The sequence below is a fragment of the Sceloporus occidentalis genome, unplaced genomic scaffold, assembly GCF_023333645.1.
Source record: "Sceloporus occidentalis isolate IW3139 unplaced genomic scaffold, rSceOcc1.0.p SCAF_3, whole genome shotgun sequence".
In the NCBI taxonomy this organism is placed as follows: domain Eukaryota; kingdom Metazoa; phylum Chordata; class Lepidosauria; order Squamata; family Phrynosomatidae; genus Sceloporus; species Sceloporus occidentalis.
Window position 1 is genome coordinate 68864900 of NW_028316983.1, and position 22431 is coordinate 68887330.

Here is a 22431-nt window from a genome sequence, read left to right on the forward strand (position 1 = left end):
GCTTGCAGGACCAGAACAAGATTGTTAATAACAGGGACTCTTTGACATCTCCCATTCATACGGTCACTATAAATTGAAGCCAAATGACAGTAATCACAATAAAGCAAAGTGAATTAGGAAGGGCACACTTGTGGTATGTGGACACAGGGTTTTGAAAGCCATGGCCAGTCTGACTAATTTAGGAAAACTGAGGTAAAAGGAAGTAACAGGTATGTCTGGTTCCAATGCTACCACTCTCAGATGGTGACAATCAGCCTATACAGATTGTCCATTCAGGCCAGCCTGGAGGCAGAGTCAGCGTGTGATGTCCAGATGACGTATGCCCCAACTCCGCTCCCAGGGTAGCGTGATGCTATGCGCCACTCCACATGGTACGTGGCATCACCGCACTCCTCCAGCGCTGCATCCACAGGATGCAGCGCCAAAGGAGCTGCAGCTATCACACCCTTTCCAGGGAACAAAAAGGGGCCACTTTTTGTGGCTCCTTTTTGCACCCTGGACAGGCCAGATCAGGGCCACAGTATGCGGTTGCCACACCCCCAATCCAGCGCAGTTGTAGGTGGCTGCAGGCTGCCCCCTAGGGGTGGTCTGGACAGCCCCAATATTTCTGAATTATCCTTTAAGCCTGGTAATAGGTATGACAGCCTGGTAATAGATATGTTTTACTCTGTGAACACTTTGATTTAAAATTCAACATTATGTTTACCTTGATCCAAAATGTATGCTCATTTCAAAGATAGAACAACACACTTACTGATTTCATTGTATTTAAACACATTTTTACATTGTCATTCTCCCATAGTATGTTTGATTGGCAGTGGTGGGGAATTTCTGTGAAGAAAACATGTATATTTATAATGCAGTACTCAAGGGCGGTTAACAACAACAAATAATGTAAAACTGATGTTAGCCTGTGCTGTGTAGCTATGACCAAGATTGCTACACAGACACATTTTTCTAAATGGTTACAGCTTGATTCAAAGTTAAAAGATGTTGAATACTACTTGTTCAATTATTTCTGCCTGGACTGGGGCTTCAATATGTTTTGGCTTCCCAATATTCACCAGATTGAATGCCACCTCAGGCCCTCTACAGACTGGCCATCAAGGCTGCCCTGGGGGTGGAGACAGGGTGTCGCATCCACATGACTCATACCCATGCTCTGCCCCCAGGGCACCATGATGCCACATGCTGCTCCACACAGTGCATAGTTTCATGGCGCTCCTCTGGCACTGCAGCCATATGATACAGCACCGAAGGAGCACCGTCAAGCTGCAGCAACACGGCTATGGCATCCTTTCTGGCACAAAAAGGAGCCAAATCAGGGCTGTGGCATTCTGTTGATGCAGCCTAGAATTGCATTGGATTTTATAGCTACCACATCACACTGTTAACTCATGTTCAGCTTATGATAATTTTTCAGTTTTCTCCTGGTACCTGAATATCCTAAATGTTTCAGAGGAATTATGCTATGGAGAAAACCGTATAGGCATTTGTGTTAAAAACCTATTTACTGTGGAGAAAACTGACATCTGTGCAGAAAATATTGTTTCCTTTGCAGGAAATCTGTTTTCTGCATATACAGTTGGGAGTTGGGGGGGTTACCCCCCTAAAAAAACCACAACATGTTACTCTATATGGAATAATTCCGCTACAGTACTTTTTTCTTCTTTCTTCCGAGGCTGACAGAGACTGCTTCCCATCCCCCCCCCCCCCCCCCACACACACACTCTTTCGGGTAGAAGAACTTATGACCATTGGGTCCTTGTTGTTCAGGAGCCTCCTGGCAGTGGCTTTCTGGTCCGAGGTTGTCTGGGGCCTCTGGGCTGGGGTGAAGTGGGGAGATCTCTTCTCAGGCTGCCCAGGAGGCCTGGAGGAGATCCCAAGCTGGACTCTCTGGCCCAGTGTCTCTTGGTGCCCCAACAGTGTGTCCCAGGTGGGCAGGAGTCCCTTCGCTCCCTATCGGTGAGCTGGGTCTCCAGGCAGAGGGATGGAACTGCTTGCCTGCATCAACACCCACCTTGCCTCACTTTGCCTTGCCTTGTCATGCTTTTTCCTGCCTGGCCTCTCCTTGCCCAGTCTGTGGGGGCCCTGCTTCCTTCACTGTTGGGGCACTGTTGGTCAGGGGGAAGATGGGCAGCCCCTCCACCATGGACCTGGAGATTCATGGACTGGCCCTCTTGGGGACCCACCTCAGGCAAAGGGGGTGGCCCAAAAGCTGCCTGGCTCTGTCCTTCTCTAAAGGGTCTTCCAGACACTCCCAGGAAGCCTTCAGGGATGGTGAGATTATAAAGCCACCACAAACCAAGGCATGTGGCAGGGAGGTGGGGGACTCATTAGACAGTATACTTTTAAAAAAAAATTGACAGCTTATGCACATCTTTACAACTGCAACTCATGTGCGGATGATTAGATTGGCATTTTTTTAAATTAAAAAAACCCCTATCAGTGTGGGTGAACGTTAGGGGTTGTTTTTTCCTCTTTCATCAGAAATAAAATCCCAAGGTGAACCTATTCCAGGGTTTCTTGGCAATGATTCTTCAGAGGGGCTTGCCATTGCCATCCTCTGAGACTGACAGAAGTGGGGGACATTTCCCCATAGAGTGTGACGTAGGTGCACATCATTTGATTGGCAGTTTAAAAAAACCCGAGTACAGTCTCCATGTTAAATTGCTATGGAGAGATTCTATCGGGGTAAACCTAATGGGTACTTTGGACCTTATCACATGTGGGAGGGGGGAGGTTTGCAGCTCAGATCTGCAGTCACTCCTGTTCTAGCAATGTAAAGCATGATGTTTTTTCACACCAGATCCAGAGTCACTCCTGTCTAGCAATGCAAATAAGGTAAAAATGTGATGATTTACCACACCTGGAAGTCAGTTCTATTTCAAGCAACTCACCTGATGCGGATTCAAGCAAAGGGAAGTGAGTGCACATTGTATTACCACACTGGAGGGTTCAACGATTCAAATCAGCACCCTGCGGGGAAAAGGGGACGGGGCGGGGCTCCCTCCTCTTTCCCTTCTCCCTGCAAGTGTCGGTGCTGGCGCAGGCACCCACAGGAAGGAAGGGCCGGGGAGCTGCCTTCTCCTCCTCCCTCCCTTCCTGTGGCTGCAGGCACTCACGGGGAGGAAGGGACAGGGGGGCTGCCTCCTCCTCCCTTCCTTCCCGTGGCTGCAGGCACCCGCAGAGAGGAAGAGACGGGGGGCTGCCTCCTCCTCTTCCCTTCCTTCCCGTGGCTGCAGGCACCCGCGGGAAGAAAGGGACAGGGGGCTGCCTCCTCCTCCTCCTGGGAAGTGTTGTTTGCAACCCAGGGCGTTTGCGGTGGAGTACCGGAGCAATAGCAAAGCTGCATTCCACACCAGATCAAGTTGCAGTGCAATCAAAGGGAGCTTGGAAGCGAATTCTCTGAAGTCCCTTTTTTACTGGTTTTACCAAATTGAGGGGTCACTTCAGAAACACTGCTGAAGCACCTTGCAAGGAGCTCCCATAGAAATCAATGGCGTCTGATAACACATTCACTTTACGATGTGAAACCGCATCGTTGGAAGTGCAGTCATGTCGGAAATGAGCCTGAACTGACCCAGAAAACCACCAGAAAGCTCCGTGTGATATACTCCTTTGATTCAGTACTGCATCATTGAATTTCCCCACATCTCTGCAACAATGCAAGTGTGAACAGGGCCTCCATTCCACCATGGCTGCATCCGCACTGCAGAAATAATGCAGTTTGACACCACTTTAACTGCATTTTTGAATGCTATGGAATTCTGGGAGCTGTAGTTTTGTGAGACATTCTCTATCAGATAGCTCTGGTGCCACAAAAAATACAATTCCCAGGATTCCACAGCATTTAGCCATAGCAGTTAAAGTGGTGTCAAACTGCATTATTTCTGCAGTGCGGATGCAGCCCATCTTTCACCAACAGAATTAAAACTTAATTCATGCTGCTGCTGCTGCTCGTCCTCCTCCTCCGTTGTTGTTGTTATTATTATTACCTATGTACATTTTTACTTACATATTACAAACTACATACCACAACAGCAGTAATAGGACATTGCCAGAGATGACATTAGCAAGGGCTGAATATTACATTTCCACTTACTACAATTTAATTAAAGAAGATGCAGTTTAAAAGAAGTGAAAATGCATATACTTACTCTCACAACGAAAGTCATAGCCTCCATTAACTGTCACTTCCCAAAGTACCTTCTTGTATCCTTTTTCACAGATGCAGGTGGATTTATTGAAAGGGATAGCATTGCGACCGCAGAATATTCCATCATCTCCGACGTTGCCACTAAAACCATGGTCTTCATCATCACTAAAAAAGTCTGTGGGGAAGGACATTTCTATAACAAAAGATCAGCTCAGAATGAATAAAACCTATTGTAACTGTGCCTTTCTTACGCCAGGACCATTAAGCCAAGAAACTGGAAGGTCTTGGGAAGATACAGATGATCAGAAAGCATAATAATGTGCCTTCTTTGGTGTAGAAAAATATTAATACTACAGTGACATTAAGAAAGTAAAGAAAAATGAATTAACTATGCTTTTATTTCCAACTGCCAGTAGTATATCTTGGATAGATTCCCCTTGAAGAGAGGTCAATTTCTGACTAAGAAACAGTGATGAACAATGTGTGGTGAAGGGTAGCAAGTGACTACCACCCAAAGCAGTAATGGAAGGGGACAGGACCCACAACTGTTATATCAAGAGGCATCAGATGACAGTGGAGGAATGAAATAGTTGAACCAGATAAGATTGTCCAGGGATGTAGAGATGGCATATGACTCCATGCCCCGCCAACTAATAATTCTCCCCCATTTGAAATTTTCCTTCAGTCACTGAATTTCTAAAATTGCAGAAAGTGAAACACTGAAAATCATTCACACCTATAATTCTTGTATTTGCTGTGTTCAAATTTCCTTAATAACTTTTGACTTCTCCTTTTCTTTGCATGTCTAAACGCCATTTCTAAATGCCCAATGAAGGTTTTAAGTTACTGAAATACTAGAAATTTGTGGGCTGAAGGAAAATGTCATCGGAAGGGTCCAAATATTATTTGGAGAGGACAATTATCTCATTTTGCCTCTATAATAGTGACAGACCTCAGCCTGCCATAGCCAGAATGAGTCAAGTGTATCAGACGAACATTCCTTCATTTAGTATTGCTAGTTATTCAACAGTTGTGTACCTGCACGGTGTTAATCCATTTGCATCCTATCTCTAGTGCACAGGTGCCAAACCCACCATTTTCTGGATTTTATTTTGCAATGGAGTTGTGGTGGGGATGTGGCCCTTCATGGTCTTCTGTGTATGTGGGAGAACTAATGCAGCCCCTATGTGTATTTTGCACATGGGGTGAATCTCAGATGCCACATCCACTGGTAAATTTACGTGCTGGCTCCAGGATCCCCAAGATCATCCTGAAGCTTCCTGCTGTGTCACAGGACCTTATCACATGGGTTTGTAGCTCAGTCACTCCTGTTCTAGCAATGCAAAGCGTGATGTTTTTTCAACCAGATCCAGAGTCACTCCTGTCTAGCAATGTGAATTAAGGTTAAAATGTGATGCTTTACCACACCTGGTTGCCTTTCTGTTGCCCTTCCGAATTGAGGGGAAGCAAAGTCAGTTCTATTCCAAGCAAGTCACGTGATGCAGATTCAAGCAAAGCAGAATGAGTGCACATTGTATTACCACACCGGAGGGTTCAACGATTCAAATTGGCACCCTTGCACATGCTCAGTGGGGCTCTGGATGCTGTCCTCCTTCCCTGTCCCCTCCTTAGCTGTCATCCTTCATCAGGATGAAGAAGCAGTCAGGGGATGATGAGATAGGTGGTAGGTTGGCAGAGGTGAGATGGGGATGCAGGAGCAGTCGGGAGATGATGGGATGGGTGGCAGCAGGGGGTCACTGGGGCCAGGACTGGGATGCAGGAGAAGGCAGGGGATGATGGGATAGGTCGCAGGGGGTCGCTGGGGCCAGGATTGGGATGCAGGAGAAGGCAGGGGATGATGGGATAGGTCGCAGGGGGTCGCTGGGGCCAGGATTGGGATGCAGGAGAAGGCAGAGGATGATGGGATAGGTCACTGGGGCCAGGATTGGGATGCAGGAGAAGGCAGAGGATGATGGGATAGGTCACTGGGGCCAGGATTGGGATGCAGGAGAAGGCAGAGGATGATAGGATAGGTTGCTGGGGGTCGCTTGGGCCAGGATTGGGATGCAGGAGAAGGCAGGGGATGATGAGATGGGTTGCTGGGGCCAGGATTGGGATGCAGAAGGCAGAGGATGATGGGATCAGCCACTGGGGGTCACTGGGGCCAGGATTGGGATGCAGGAGAAGTCAGGGGATGATGGGATAGGTCACAGGGGGTGGCTGGAGCCAGGATTGGGATGCAGGAGAAGGCAGGGGATGATGGGATAGGTCACTGGGGGTCACTGGGGCCAGGATTGGGATGCAGGGGAAGGCAGGGGATGATGGGATATGTTGCTGGGGGTCACTGGGGCCAGTATCAGGATGCAGGAGAAGGCAAGGGATGATGGGATGGGTGGCAGGTTGGCAGAGGGGGTGAGATGGGGTGAAGGAGGAGGAGGGGGATTATGGAGTAGGATGCAGGGGGCCAAGGGGAGTGACATCGGAGTGGTTTTTCACACCAGACCAATTCGAAGTGAAATCGAAGTGAGCTTGAATGCGAATTCTGAGAATTCACTTTTTTTCGGATTTCATCAAAATGAGGAGTCACTTTGGAATCACTGTGGAAGCACCATGGAAGGAACTCCCATAGAAAGGAAAGGCATCTCATAACAGATTCACATTGTGACGTGAATCCGCATTGTTGGAAGCGCAGTCACATCGGAAATGACCTGCAAAAGTTCTAAAAATCTCAGTGTGATAAACCTCACAGACACCCAGCCTGACTCACCTGTACTTAACTGTTGAATAGATGGTCCCTTAGCTGGCGGTTGTTCTGTAATCTGGGCAAAAGGGTATTCAGGTTCAGCAAGTGGCGGAATTAATGTATCCTTCATATCAGACTTCCTAGAACCACTTGTTCTATACAGGGCTGTCAACAGATCAAGAATCTCATTAGTTAAAGGAGCCCTGTGTGCCTGTTATTTTCCTATCCAGACACATTACTAAGACAGGGAGTGTGGGCTTTTTCTAGGACAACTCAAACAGAGACAGATTCGAGCATGGCAAATATAGCGTGAACGTTGCTTTGGTTTTGAATCACTCCATCGATTTGAAAAGATCCAGTTAAAAAATGGGTTTATCCCTAAGTGTGAATGAGCCCTCAAGTAAAACTACTAAAAACAAGGAAAATTTTAGCAAACAAAAGATGGGAACAATGGCTTCTAACTTGCCTGTCTGTAGTTCTTTAACAACAACAATTTCTATTCTCTTCTTACTATTATAACATTATCACATATCTTAACAACACACTTAAAAATAATACCTACAATATATGGAAAAATCAGTTCTAAAAAGCAAATCTTGATTTTGCCATTTTATATAAGAGACACCATTTTTCTACACCACTGTATTTAATGGGACTTGAGCATCCATGGATTTTGGTATCCATGGGGTGTCTTGGGACCAAACCCCAGTGGATCTATTATGATAAACTGGCAATGGTGAACACTGTCTATAGCAAACTGTTGGGAAATGAAGGAGACCATTTCAGTGGCCACAAATGTCAATGTAGTTTAGCTGACTCTGTTGCAAGTAAGATTCTGAGGGTGAATCTACACTGTAGAAATCATGCAGTTCAACACCAGTTTAACTACCATCCTATGGAATCCTAGAATCTGTAGTTTTGTGAGGCACTACCATGCTTTGGCAGAGAAGGCTAAAGAACTTGTAAAATTACAAATCCCAGGATGCCATAGGATGGAGCTATAGCACTTAGTGCCATCAAACTGCATTATATCTACAGTATGGATGCACCCTAAGATTTAATATAGATTATGGTTTTGATAGACCTGTTGGTGAGTGAATTCTGAAAGGTTCAGATTCTTGTTAAAATACAGGAAGAGTTTGATCAATCCATGGGGATGGGAGGTGAGCCTTAGAGTTCTGCACAGATGCTACTGTATGTACAAATGTTCATGTTTTCCTGAGCATTCATGCATGCAAATACACATACATTTCTTCTGATTTCTGTTCTCTTTTTATTCTGCACTATTTCCGCTCCATTTGTTTTCCCAGACACCTGGGCTACACATATAGCTTCTAATATATAGTGATAAATATATGTGATCCCAAGGTCTTTTCTCATACTCCATCATGTAAAATTATTACAAGGAAGATACATATCTGCACCAGCTACTACCACTTAATCCTATGCTCATTTACTGGGAAGAAAGTCTAATTCTATTCAGTAGATATTTGGTTCTTCCTCCTGGGCAGTTGTACATAAAACTACAGCCTAGGCCTGCAGACATATTCATGCTTATATGGAAAGGTCTCATCCAACCCAACCACACTGCCTATCTCATTGCGCTGAAGTGAAGTGTATTTAGTGCAAAAACAGCTTCATTCTTAAGTAGCATTCTGCAGGAAGATAATTCTTTTTAATGATGCAAAACAAGAACGGGCACAATTAGTCCTCAAAACTGTTTTCGTGTCCAACAGACCCTCCAGATTCCTCCAACTACCTTTTTTCTTGTTTAAAAAGTATAAAAAAGTGTATTGCATCTTCTGGAAGTTTCCAGAAGCAGCAATTAACCTTTTAAATATGTTGGAGGGGCACCTTGCACTATTTACTATTTAAAAATACCATTTATTTAAACAAATGGGGAACTTCCAGACATTTCTGGTTGTTTTTGCTTTTGGCATTTTTAGAAGTTTTCACAGACCACAGAGTTTCCCAGGGAATGGAATGTGGCCTCTTGACTTACCACAGTTGCCCATCACTTCTTTAATATCACCACTCCATTCCACATCTAAACTACTAGGCTGAAGCATCTCCAACATTCAAGTGCATTCAAAAAATCAGACTGAAAAGTTGTGTCCTCTCAACACGATCAAAGATTTGGTGTGAAACTGTCCTTCTCTTGTGAAGACAGCCTGCACTCAAATTTGGGATTTGGTCCTGCATCATGTAGACGGGTCATAGTGAGGTTAATATTTCGGCCATAAACTCTTTATCCATAGCCTTGGAGGGGAGAGCTATTCTTACAAGCAACATTTTTATAGCCATGTATGTTTCTGGATCCTCATTTGTGTTTTGTTCTTATGCATAGTTTAAATCCTCAGCCAGTTTTCTTGGCCACAATAGGCTCAAGATGTGTCCCATCCAAGAGTACATATCTTGGGACAAAAGGTCCTGAAACATTACTGCTGCTTCTAGGGCTTCCCTGTCTGTGGGGGACATGCACAGCCTGGCCAACTCTGTCAGATGTGAGCCTGTGGTGGATCGATAGCTGTTTGCAGCCCAAAGCATCCACTTGATGCTAGTTTCCTGATTTAAGGATCCCAACAAATCTGCCATCACACGAGCTTCTGTGATGGAGAAAAAGGTTTGTTCTTGATTGGACGGTGCTTCCAATTTTTGGATCCTGGCTGCCAAAATGGAATTTTCCTCCTTGAGGAGGTTGACTTGGGCTACCAACTCTCTAATCTCTCTCTCTATTTTACTGGCGGAAGCCCTTGAAGTTTTAGGAGCTTATCTGTGTCTATAGATGGGCAGAAAAGCTGAGAAAACTTAATATTCCTTTCTTTGAAAAATGTCCTCCAAGTCTGTCATGAAGTTATAAAGCCTCCTAAGGCTTCCACGTGATGGGCTCAGGGTTTAGACCTAATTTTTAGCCCGAATTGGTGGGGACCTTAAAGGTGTTTTCCACTGAAGAGCCTGGGTTACAACCACTTGCTCCAAATCAAATTGGCAAAGACCTTTTAGGGGCTTCTTGATATTCCCTCCACCTTTGAGTTGAGGAAGAGTTCAAAGCCAAGACACCTCGAGGGTTCTGACTTTAGGATTTTTCTTTCTATCCTGCTCAACCTTTTAAGCTTCCTTAATATCTCCTATTTGGCCCAATCCTTTTGAGCTTCCTTATGCACTGATGACTAATATCTCGGACCAGGCAATATAAGTCAGACTTACTAATTCTGATCCCTGCCCTCTGTAAAGTTCTCCATATGCTTTCACTGAGCCATGGACAAGGAGCTGCCCAATACTTACTGGGATGCCTTTTAGGAATGCGAGGGTGCACCTGGAACTTTCGCCAAGTGTGATAAGTAGGGTGAAGATGGGAGGAAGTCCCTGTTTGGGTGCCACCTGTAGAGGAATCAGACAAAACCAGGCATCTGGTATGGGACGATTTAATTGATCCCGGTCAACTCAATTGACACTTGTGGCCAATACAATTGACAACAAACTAGGCAAGACCATTCTTTTTATAGACAGAGACAAACAAGTAAGAAATACAGGATGGCTGGATAATCATGGCATGGCTGGTTAACCATCTGTGCCTCAACCTTTGGGTTTGTGTACTTCGTAATAGTTAACTTTGTAATTTCCTGAGAGGAAGAGTCAGATTAACTTTTATGTCTAACTAGCTAGGAAATTCTTCTTTCAAATCCATTAGACAAATGGTTTCTCATGTTTGCATGAGTGCTCAATCAATGTCTCTCGGCATGTAGGAAGGATTTCCCAACATAATTGGCCTGTGTAGACATGCCAGCTGTTAATGATCCTAGGTGAATATTTAAGAGGGATGGTGCAATAGAAAACACATTTTCCCTTAAAGAAAGCAAGCTGCTAGAGATAAAACATATCAGCAATTACTTACTTAATAACGCTTTCCCAGAGCCCATGTGCTGTAGTGGTTTGAGTGTTGGACTCTCAGAAGCCAGAGTTCAAATTCATGTTTAGTCATGGAAATCTAGGCAACTCACACTTTTTCAGCTTTATAGAAAGGCAATGGCAAGTTTGGCAACCCTCCTCTGAATAAATCTTGCCAAGAAAACCCTATGATAGGGTGGCCATAGGTCGGAGTCAATTTGAAAAAAACGTAATAACAACTCTCCCTCACCCCAACCTCTATAGAAGAAATGATTTCTACCTGTAAATTTTCCATCTGCGTAGATAATTACAAATCCAAGACCTAAGAAAGCGATCAAAAGGAAAACATTGCTGTGTTATAAATCTCCTTATTAGATTTTAAAAAAAATATTGCAGGGCAGACTGGGCTGAGAATTAAGCAAAAAAGACACAAAAAAGCAGTAAAGCTCTTCCTTACAAAAATGTATGCATCAGTCTTCAAAATGTTAGCGAATTCTACCCTTTTGCTGAAAAAGACTTCATCTAAGATTCTTTGACCATTTTGACATGGACCTGGATCTGCCACTCTCTTCCTTTAGTTATCATTTATTATTCACAATATTTATAACCCTAATTACAAATCACCAGCACCTGCCACTTCCATTGAAAACAAGGTGTGTCTGAGGTTTCAGTTAGATGATCATCAGAGGCGCTTGTTTTGCCATAGGTGGTTTGATATAGACTGAAAGCTCCCATAATCTACATTTTAGAAAGTCATTGTGGTTTCATGTGTGCACAGCAGTCTTTCCCCCTACCCTCCATTCCCTCAGATATTAGTGGAAACAGGAGGTACCAGATGGTATGAAAAACAAAACAAACCCCTATACTGACAATTAGTTTATATGAATATCACAGTTTCTACTCTGGTCCTGCTGTGTTCCTCTGGGGGTCTGGAAAAAGTCATCCCAGGATCTGCTTCATTCGAGGAATCAGAATGATGCATCAGGTGCATCTTTATTTTGTCCACACCAACGTGTGGCATAGTGTTCACAAAATTTTTCTTTCATGTGAGATGCAAGGACTTGTTCTATTAGGAAATACATTCTAATGCTAAAATAATTATGTTATTTAATCTTCAGCACCAGAATTTAAAGTGGTTTTAAAGAATTACACTGCCCTTCATAATTTGTTGTTGGCGTTAAGGCTCCCTACAACTGGGACTGAGTTTTCTGTGGATTGCTTACATTTTTATACCTAAATAGTATATAGGAAACTGGGTCTGGTTTTTTGCTCCTCTACCTCTGTATAGTTTACTCTTTCTGACAGGTTCTTCATAGTCTCTGACAGAAAAGCCTTTCTCATCACTTGATCCTTTTAAGAGAAAATACCTGTTTGAGCCTGGAAACATTTCTATGCTATACCTTGCATATGTTATTAGGAAATTTCCTACTCACCCAGAATAAGGCAGCTGAGTGTGCTCCTCATGGTCTTGTTTGCACTGAGCAAATGAATAGTTTACTTCTCAGAGTTAAAGCATGAAGGAACTAAAAAGTCCTAAGAGCAGCTAATTTGAACATGCCATTGCCCTGCACTAAACTTCCTAAAATCAGAAGGAGGGGAGAATTAATATTCATCAGAAGAATGTAGTGTTCCAGTTTAGCATATATCCTTATGGCCTCACTTGTTAAGGCTATAACATGTACATGTTGAGTCAGAACAGCTTGTCTATCCTAACTGCAAGTGACTCTCCAAAGCCACATACAGTTGATATATTCCACCATTGTTAACTAAGAGACTAACCAAAATGCTAAATACTGAACACCGTTCATGCAAGGTACATGCTGGGTGCTGAACGTATGCCCTTTTGTATGCAAAGCACAGACTCTACAATGAAGGAACTAACAATACCTCTCTCTACTATGACATTAAGTATAAATGTCCCCTTGTTTGCATATGTGAGAAAGAAGGATAGTTGAATACTGATGGTACATTCAGACAAGGTAATATTTTTTTTATATTTCATCTGTGTACTGCTCTGAAATTGCATGTATGATTTTTTTTTTTAAATTACCCCACTGCCCAACCACTCTAATTTGCAATGTTTAATAGCCCAAAAAACCACAGACCTCTGGGCATGTTCCCTCTGTCCCTCTCTATAAATGCAAACCCAGCATTGAGCCAGGTCTCTGGATTCTCTTGTACAGTAGCTACAAAACAAGCCCTGAGTTATTATGTATCTTTGGCTTGCTGGGAATGAAATAGACCAGATAGACAGCTCCTGAGATGATTGTATCTAATGATAAGCAATCCATGGGCCAAAATCCATTGTTTGCTTTGCTGTGGGAGTGATCTGCTAGCAGGAGTCAGCGCACTGGCTTCTCCCCAGGAAACTGGGATTCAACAGAGTTCTGGATTTTTGTGACATGTCAACCTGACTGGATTATCCCTACTTCCATGATTAGAGAAAAATGAATCTCTATCATCTACTTATGGGACTCTGTGGGGAGCAGGATATGTATGCTAATCCATCTAGTTTCTATTCGCTCTTTACCTACAGTCCTTGCAGATCAAGGCCTGACTTGTGCAAGCCCCTGCCTCATTTAAATGATTTTATTGGTACCCAAAGCAGGGTAGGTGGAATGATGACAACAGACAATAACTTCATTCATTTGTAAACTTCCAGTATTTCTTTCTGGGTTGGGACATTGCTTTTCTATCACAAAAATCCATTTGTGCATATATTTTTTTTACTTTTTTCCCCTTCTCCAGATTTTGCTTTTACATTTTTGATGTAATGATAAACACTCCAATGGCCTCTAGTGGCCACAAGACACAACACAAAATAAACTAACAGTTGGAGGAATTGATTGTTATGTCTGAGCTTGGTGGAGCTTCTATTTTCTGAAAGCTTAGGTTCACACAGGTATAAGTCACTGGCATTTTGTGATTTTCCAAGATTAACTAAAAGTGGATTATTTGAGACTGGGTTAGTGTGAGAATTAGCCCGTCTACCAAAGTGCTAAAAAGTTCATCTTTACAGTCTGTGATTAGCCAACTGGAACTATGAGCTTTCTGTTTCAAAAGTGGGTCCACATGGTCCTCATACCTTTATTCTTATCCTTATCATGCACTGTATCAACTTATTTTATTATGTCATCTGTCCAGGGGTCCAGTTATAGCACTACACAATTATAGCACTATGATTCCCCTTTAACTGTTATGGCTTCCTCCTATGTAATCCTGGGGTTTGTAGTCTGAGGAGGCACTAGAGTTCTCTGCCTGAAAATTCTAAGTGCCCCTCTCTAAAGGCAGCAGATCCTGTCTGATCATGGAAGTTAAGCAGGGTCAGCCCTGGTTAGTACCTGGATGGGAGACCACCAACAAATACCAGTATTTTATCACACATGGCTTTTAAACCACTCTTCAAGTGTGAAAGCACCTTTAGCTTACTTACCACATGACACCATCTCCATCTCGTTGTTGTCTTGCCATCCAAGCGTGATTACAGCACACCCATTAGTCCCCAGGTGGTCTGATAAGTTCTTCATGTGGCAGTTCCAGGCTTGGGCAGGCATGTAATGTCAATGTCTCCTCCTCTCCCCTTGTCCTCACTCTAACTTGCTATTCCCAGGCAGGTTTTCCCCCTTTTAAAACTCTTATTTTATTTCACTTTTAAAAAATCATTAGCTACGGAATTGCATAAAAACAAAACAAAAAAACCCTGAAAGGCACACTGGGTAGGTCACAGGGAAGGAAGGTGGGGTTAGGGAGGAGTATGAAAGAGTGTGGAAGAGAGTGTGAGATCCCAATGTTACTATCACATGGATGTACTGGAGGGAATGCAGTTCCCCTTACTAACACAATTGCAGTGAGAACGGGGCTTGTGTGATATACTTTCAGGTGCTATATATAGCCTATATTTCAGAGGAAGGAATTGGCAAAACACCTCTGGGTATTCCTTGCCTAAGAAAACCCAATGAATTTCATGGGTTCACCATAAACCAACAGGTGACTTGAAGGCACATAGACAAACACACTGCTAATCCCAGAATTCCATAGGACAAAACCATGGCAGTTGTCTTGGAATAATAGTGCTATAATATTATAGTATGAATGAGCCCCCAGTTTCATGCTAAGGAAAGTCCATTTCTAGTATAAATTTTTAGTTTCATCTGGAAGCAATCTGAGAGACAGAAATCATGTTTTGCACTACCATAACTGTCTTGTTTATTCACCATGCACACCACATTTCACAGGTACTATCTTAACAAACCCACTTATTAGCTTTTTCTGATTTGATTTATAGTTCGATTTGTGCTTTAGAGAGTCATTTTCACAACTCTCTAAACTTCAATGAGTCTAAAAAACTGGAAGCTTAATGCTTACTCTCTGTAGCCTTGAGTCCCAATTTTTAAGGAAAGGGGAAGTTATAGATATTTATAGATAAATATGGTTACAGTGCGCCCATGTTATATGCGGGCACATTATATGCTGTTTTCAAAATATGCTGAAAGCAGCACCGGAGGAAGGAGCATTGTGCGCCAGAAGAAACAATGGAGTGTGTGCTTGTGGCACGTGTGCTGCCACGCCACCACACCACTGTGAGCATGAGCCCCATTATTTGTAATGGGGCTCAAGCATACATGCAATTTATTTTACGTGGGGGGGGGGGTCTGGAATGGATCCCTCGCGTAAAAGAAGGGGCGCACTGTATTAAGAGTTAGAACCTCCCTTTTCCTCTTCTGTTATGTCATTTTTCTTAAAGGAGACTTTTTAGGACACGAACCAGTCCTTTTATATTCTGAAAAATACCATGTATTTTGATGGGGGTGGCATCATTACCATCACCACCTACACATTTATACTTTATTTCATGTTTACTTAACTGCTATAATGCCAGCGTGAGGACACTTGGGAACTTTGTGGGAACAAAGTAGCCAGGAATCTGAACAACTAGAGTGCTCAGAATTTTTTTGAAGAAGAAATTACCATTAAAATTTTAATGTCTTAACTTATGGTATAGAGCAGACATTCTCTTAGTAAAATATTGTCTTGTACAGTGTTCAGATATGTGTAGTATAATAATTCTGACACATCTGACCATTTCAAGCCCACTATTTTATGCTCAAAATTTATCTCTTAACAAAAACTAACATCAGCCTAGTCCAGGTTTCTCTAACCTCAGGTTGTCCAGATGTTTGGGACTGCAACTCCCAGTAGTCCCAGCCAGCATGGCAAATAGTCAGGGATGATGAAAATCCAGCATAACTGGAAAGCATAGATCATCTGCCTTCTGGGGAGGTAAGTCTCATAATAAAGAACACAGTGGAAGTTTGACGAGCTGTAATATACAAAAGATGTCTAACATAAAGAACACACACACACTCCCCTCTCTTTGTGTGTATTAAAGACTCAACACCCGGAGAATTATCTAATTTCCTTCCTTATTTTGTACAACCAACCAGCAATACTGTATAGTTTAGACAACATTACAATTAGAAAATATTCTATTTTATCCCAGATAACACATTAGTCTTAAGTGCCACAAGACATATTGGCAGTATCCAGACCGGTGCAAAGCGCCGGCCTGGATACATACTAGAATTGCCTCGGGGCATCCTTTACAGACGCCCTGCAACCATAGGACGTACTCTGTAGGTCAAAATGGCAGAGACCTGTCTACATGGGTGCCACCATTTTGATGTGATGGACGCGCTGCGTCCAAACAGCGCGGTGTGGGCATCACATCATGGTGCCACTGTAGGGCGCCTGTGGAGCCCTTTCAGTGGCACTGAAAGGAGCTCCATTTCAGAGCTCCTTCCGCCATGCGTATCGCTGGCACGTCCTTTAAATGGCCGCACCAGCGATACAGAGAGAAAGGGGCCAAGCGGCCCCTTTCTCCCTTTCCCCGCCGCTGTCAGGGTGTCCTTGGGGCATGAGGCCCCAAGGACAGCCCTTTCCAGGCCGCGGGGAAGCGGCATTTTGCTGCTTCCATGAGGCCTGGAAAAGTGGCGGATCGGGGCCTCTGGGGCTGCCGCTGTGGCAGCTCAGGCTCCAATCCGTTGGGGAAAGGGGTGGGTGCAGGCCGCCCCAAAGGGGCGGTCTGTATCCCACCATAGTAGTTTTTGCTGTAACAGAGTAATATGACTAACCCCCACTTCCAGAAAACCCATCCAATGTGACAGACCAGCTCTCATCTCCAATACCACTCTCCCATATTTTGCTTGTATTTCTGCAAGATTTCCGATCTGCTTAATTTCACTGTGGATTTCTGAGAAAAGTCTATGCCAGCAAAAATAGCTGGGGAAAAGTCCACTAGTGAAACCTTTACCAGTGAAACAAACTATAAAAAAGCACGTAAGTTTTTAAAAACCATGTTAAGTGCAACATATCCTAGTTCTGTTGTGGAATGTGCCATCTGCTGTCGGGACTGGTTGCACCAGCACCGGAGTTTTGGTCATCCAAACAGGAACATGGCAGAACAGGGTGAGGCAGGAGCTGCCCTTTTTGATCTGTGCAGACAAAGCCTATGTAATAATAAATCAAAATTCATATAATCATTTCCATTACTATAGTGTCTTTTGCTAGTTTGTAATGCCTTGCTACAAGGTAAGTGGTATTATTAAGAATATGTTTTCTTGTTTCCCATGTCTATTGTGAAATGAAAGGAAAGAATGGTAAAGACTTGTGCCATTTTCATCACTCTCTGATACTGCTTGGCCACATGTGTGAATGATGGAATGTATGGAGTATGGAGGTTATGTGCCCTACTTTACAGAGCACCATTCTTTATGTTAAGTTGTTGCCTGTTTTTATTTTCCAAGCCAAGACCAGTTCAAAGATAGTAAGAACTGAGAGTCTCAAAATAGTAAGAAACAGCAGACTGAACAAGTACAGAGGTCATCAGGCCACAACAACCTTGCTCTATGGTAAATTGTATTATATTTCCAATTGAAATTATAAAATATATTTCTAAATTTGCATCTCTACTAGTGGGACCACTAGGGTTGGTGTCACCCCAGTGTGGTCATTCATACTGTCATCCCTAGGCTGAGAGCCACCAGGCCAATGGTCCCTCCAGAATAGATTAGATTACTTTGCAAGAGAAAGTCTCCAGACTATATATCACTGACAGCTTATGGACTGGGGCACCTAAAGAGACTGTATCTCATGTTGTGTCAGTTTACCTACCTTGTTTGCAAGTCCCAATGTGGTCCAGACACCATTTAGTGACAGGAAAGGCCTCCAGGAGTTGCTGTGGCATGGTGACAGCATCCTAGCTGACTTTCTTGCTGCAGGTGGACCAGGTTCCTCCCAAGAGCGTCAGTCTCCAGGATCCTGGTCCACTTGTGAAAAGGTTCAGCAGTACACTCCACACCAAAAGTCAGCCACCTCTCCTTTCAGGTGTCATCCAATGCAGTCCACACTGGCATTCCTAGGTGTCACCAGGTGCAAGGGCGAGGGAATAGCCTTCTGAGTCCCTGCACAGCCATCCATGTAGACCAGCCATGAGCCAGCCAAGGCACTGGGGAGGGGGGAGGCACTCACTCACTCACTCACCTTTCCCAATGCCTTAGATAGCTTGGCTGGGAGAGCAGAGAAGGGGCAGGCAACAGCAACAGCACCAAACACACACCACACAGTAGGAGGAGGGCCAACTGGGTATCACTCCTCATTTCAGGTGTTATTTGTTGTGGCTCACACTCCCTTACACTTCCTTAGTGATGCCACTACAGTCTGCACCCCTTGCACTCCCCCCAAAATGTCAAGAAATGCAACATGGGATATGCAGTTATAGAAATAAAATATGTATGTGAGAAGCAAAATGACTAAGCATGTATAGACAGAGAAATCACACAGGTGTAAAAGGTGATCTAATTTGGAAGTCTTGGGAGCCAAGGACAAATTTTGGAATGAATATTGGCAACACCTGAGACTTGTTTCATGGACAAGATAATCAGATCATATTCATGGGTTGGACTTGAGTCTGGGGTGAACAAAGTCAACCAATCATGTGAATGTACACACCCAGTGGGTGGCACCTAACAATAGCTATAATAATTGCCAGTTTTGTTAATGTGATGCTGGTTGTTGTGGATGGTTGTGGTTGATTGGTAGAATTGTGGTAGGATAGTTGGGCATATTCAGAGAGCAAGAATTGTAACTGTATATAGTGTATAGTAGAATAAAATAGTACTTTTGTTTAAGACTACAAAGTTGTTTGGTGTCTTGAGTGAAAACAACAAGAGTCAGCAAATCCTGATGGTGTTGGAGACATCAGAGGAAGAAGAATGAGAAAGCCTGAAGAGGTTTGTCAGGGTCTTCAGCTTATTCTCAGAAACTCTGCTGCTTTGGAAGAAAGCAATAACCACTAGCCAAAACTGGTCAGCTCAGCTTCATTAACTTGGTGGTGAGTTACAGCCTGAGGTGAAGTGCAACAACTCCCATCATCCCTGACATCCCTCCCTTTGATCTCTATGTATGTATTAATAGGGCAAGATGAAGTTTTACCAGTTTGGGCATTTTCTAGCCAAGCATACAAAGCACTGTTTCATTACATACACATTTAAGCAGGAGCAGTCTTCCCACTCTAAAGCAGAGTTCAGTTCTATTCAACTTGTTTCCCTGCCTGCAAAACAAAACTACATCCTTTGCAGGGCATTTAATTATCTTTATCCACTAAATGGAAACTATAGAATCATGGAGGTGAAAGAGACCTCAAGGGTCATTGAGTCTAACCCCCTGCTATGCAGGAACACGCAATCAAAGCGCCCCCGACAGATGGTCTTCCAGCCTCTGTTTAAAGACCTCCAAAGAAGGAGACTCCACCACTCTCCAAGCTCTTACTGTCAGGAAGTTCTTCCTAATGTTGAGGTGGAATCTCTTTTCCTGTAGTTTGAATCCATTGCTCTGGTTCTATTCTCTGGAGCTGCAGAAAACAAGCTTGCTCCATCCTCAATATGGCACCCCTTCAAATATTTAAACAGGGCTATCATATATCATATAAATATTGCCAGAGGTAGTTTGCAGGCCAGTTGGGAGCCCCCAAGGACTTTATCCTGCCACAAGCAAGACGTTCTGTATCCCTGAACAAAGCCTAATCTGCACATTCTGAAGAATTAGATAGTAGCTTGCTGAGACAGATACCAGCATACTGTAGTTAGAAAATCACATTTTAAATGTCCCCATTTTGTTCTGCATCAAGTGTAAAAGCAATCTAAAAGGCTGTCAAATCCATAGGTTAACAACAACAAAATCTAAGGATGAGATCATTTTGTGGTTTGGGTCTTCCAAAAATGTGGCACCTGGTATAAAGAAAATCCAGGACTAAACTACACCTGTTGTCTTTGAAAATTGTATTTTTCTTCAACCGTCAGATGAAGTCAAAATAGGAGCAGGGTGTGGGTTGAGGGGCTTAACCCTTTAGCTTACTTGCTAATTAGCTTACTTACTGTTCACCGCTATGATCTTTGGAATAGCGGTATATAAATAAAACAAATTATTATTATTATTGTTATTATTATTATTATTATTATTATTATTATTATTATCCTTGCCATAGTACTGATTTGAGAAACACACACACACACCTGCTTCTGCTATTTGCAATGGGAAGAAAGCTTTCATTGATGTCAGTCCTTAAATATTGTATATTTACCTCATTCACAGAAATATAGGTGGGGTCCAGATGTTGTCTTCCATTTGCAACCCTCCCCATGTTTTTCCACTGTGTCTTCTGTCTTTTTTCTTACAATAAAAAATCTGTTAAGAAGTAAAGACAGAATAGCTGTATAAGGCCTTTCAACTAACAGTACTAAGAAGTATTACTCTAGAACTGAGGTGGAATATGTGCCTCTCCAGAGTATTCTCCCAAGCCTCTACCCCTCCTATTTTTTTTAAAAAAAAACCATTCAGCTGATATTTTGTGGCAATAATATATCCTAAAAACATCTCTTAGCAACATAGGTGCATCTATGTGTGTGTGTGTGGGGGGGGGGTTGGGGGGTGCCTTAAAGTTCTCAGTTCTGTCAGTTCTGTCCTCCTTCAGTAAATGTGGACCTTCCCCAAATTCATCCTGCTTCTTTTAATAAACAAAAACAAAGCAAAGGGTTAGTTGTGGCATGCAGTGACCCAGTCCATACCACAAAACTGTAGTAGGGGATAATGATGGTTATGATATTTATATCCTGCATTTCCCCCAAAATTGGGATTCAAAGCAGCTCACAATATAGAAGAAAAATACAATTAAAAACATGCAAAAATGAGCATTTAAACAGAATTAAACTATTACAGTATTAAAACAAATCGATAAAAGAATACTGTAAAATACCATTTTAAAAGATACAAGCTCTTAAAAACAATTGTTAACAGATTTTCTAAACTGTTTTCAGTACAGGGGCTAAACTGCAAAATGTGTGACTAAAAAATGTATTTAAACAAGCACCAAAAAGTACAGGTATTTTTTGCTTTTGTTCCACTGGATTCTATAGCTCCCATTGCAGGCCTAAGCCAGCTGATTCAGAAATCAGGTCAGGTGGTAGCATTAATATTCCCCCAGAGGATACAGCAAATGTCAGATTCAATAGGGCAATGGCCAAGACAACAAAGGTCAAAGATTAAATATTTCAAGGTTTCATTCTATCACTTTTTTTTTTTTTTTGCTACTGCTAAACATTACATGAGTATTCCATAGCATACCAGATTGTGCCATCTTACGTTCATGACTGGATCCACTACTCAGGAGTTGAAGTCATCCTGCATTCAGTCCAGAATCCTATGGCGTTTGTGAAGTGTGGCTTAAGGAACAGCTAACAGCCAAAGAGTCACCTTGGAAAAAGAGACAGACTATCTTTTCCCGTCTGAGGGAGCAAATCTGAGGACAGCAACAAAGCAGACAGTGTTCATCAACTTGATGTATGAGACCATCTTGCTCCCCGCCCATCACTTGATTTACAAAATCTTTCTCCAGGCTGAGGCTGAGGCCACCATCACTACTGTCACCTGGAAAGCAGGTCAACAAGCCCAGGGATGAAAGACTGTGTAGGCCCTTCTTGTTTAGTCCAACTTTCTCCTAGTCTACTTTCTTATTTTTCACTCCCACATAGATAATCTGTCTATGAAATGCTATTGGCTCATTCATGATTGTTAATACATTCCTATTAGTTAGTTTTGATTTGCAGTGCTTTTATTAAATGCTGCTTTCTCTTCTGTGTGCTATTGGTGGACTATCTACACATACAGTCGCAGAGAGGCAAGGTGGCCCAGGAGTCCCATGGACTGCCCAAGATATTTTGCATGCAAACCGGCTAGGATTGCACAGAAACTGGCTAGGGCTGGCAGTTCAAACTTACTTCAACAGTTAGCAGCAGAATAGGGTCCTCAGCCATACCTTAAGGCAGCAGGCCAATTTAGCAGATGATGGAGGGCAGACAGCATGACGCATAGAGTTTTGTCCTCCAGAAGAGAAGAAAAGAGAAGGAAAAGAAAAGAAAGAGGTTCAAGAGAAACAAATAGGGGACTGTCACTGCTGCTCCCAGCATGTATTGCCTGAGACAGTTGCTTCAGTCTGCCTAATCATATGGGAGGAGGAGGTTACAGTGTTTCCCAAATTGTGGTTCTCCAGATGTTTTGGATTGCAACTCCTAGAAGCCCTAGCCAGTTG

The 22431-nt window shown here is 43.1% G+C and overlaps 1 protein-coding gene across 1 annotated transcript in view; it reads right to left on the reverse strand.

Moving 5' to 3' along the window:
• LOC149316150 (adhesion G protein-coupled receptor E3-like) overlaps positions 1-8971 on the reverse strand; it is a 35018-nt gene extending 26047 nt beyond the window's left edge. The window contains exons 1-4 of the mRNA XM_089518293.1: positions 8905-8971; positions 6927-7067; positions 4161-4334; positions 755-831 (exon numbers count right to left, since the gene is read on the reverse strand). Of these exons, the coding sequence (XP_089374419.1) occupies positions 755-831; positions 4161-4334; positions 6927-7067; positions 8905-8971 (459 nt within the window). The remainder of the gene's footprint in view (positions 1-754; positions 832-4160; positions 4335-6926; positions 7068-8904) is intronic.
• Between the last annotated feature and the right edge of the window lie 13460 nt (positions 8972-22431).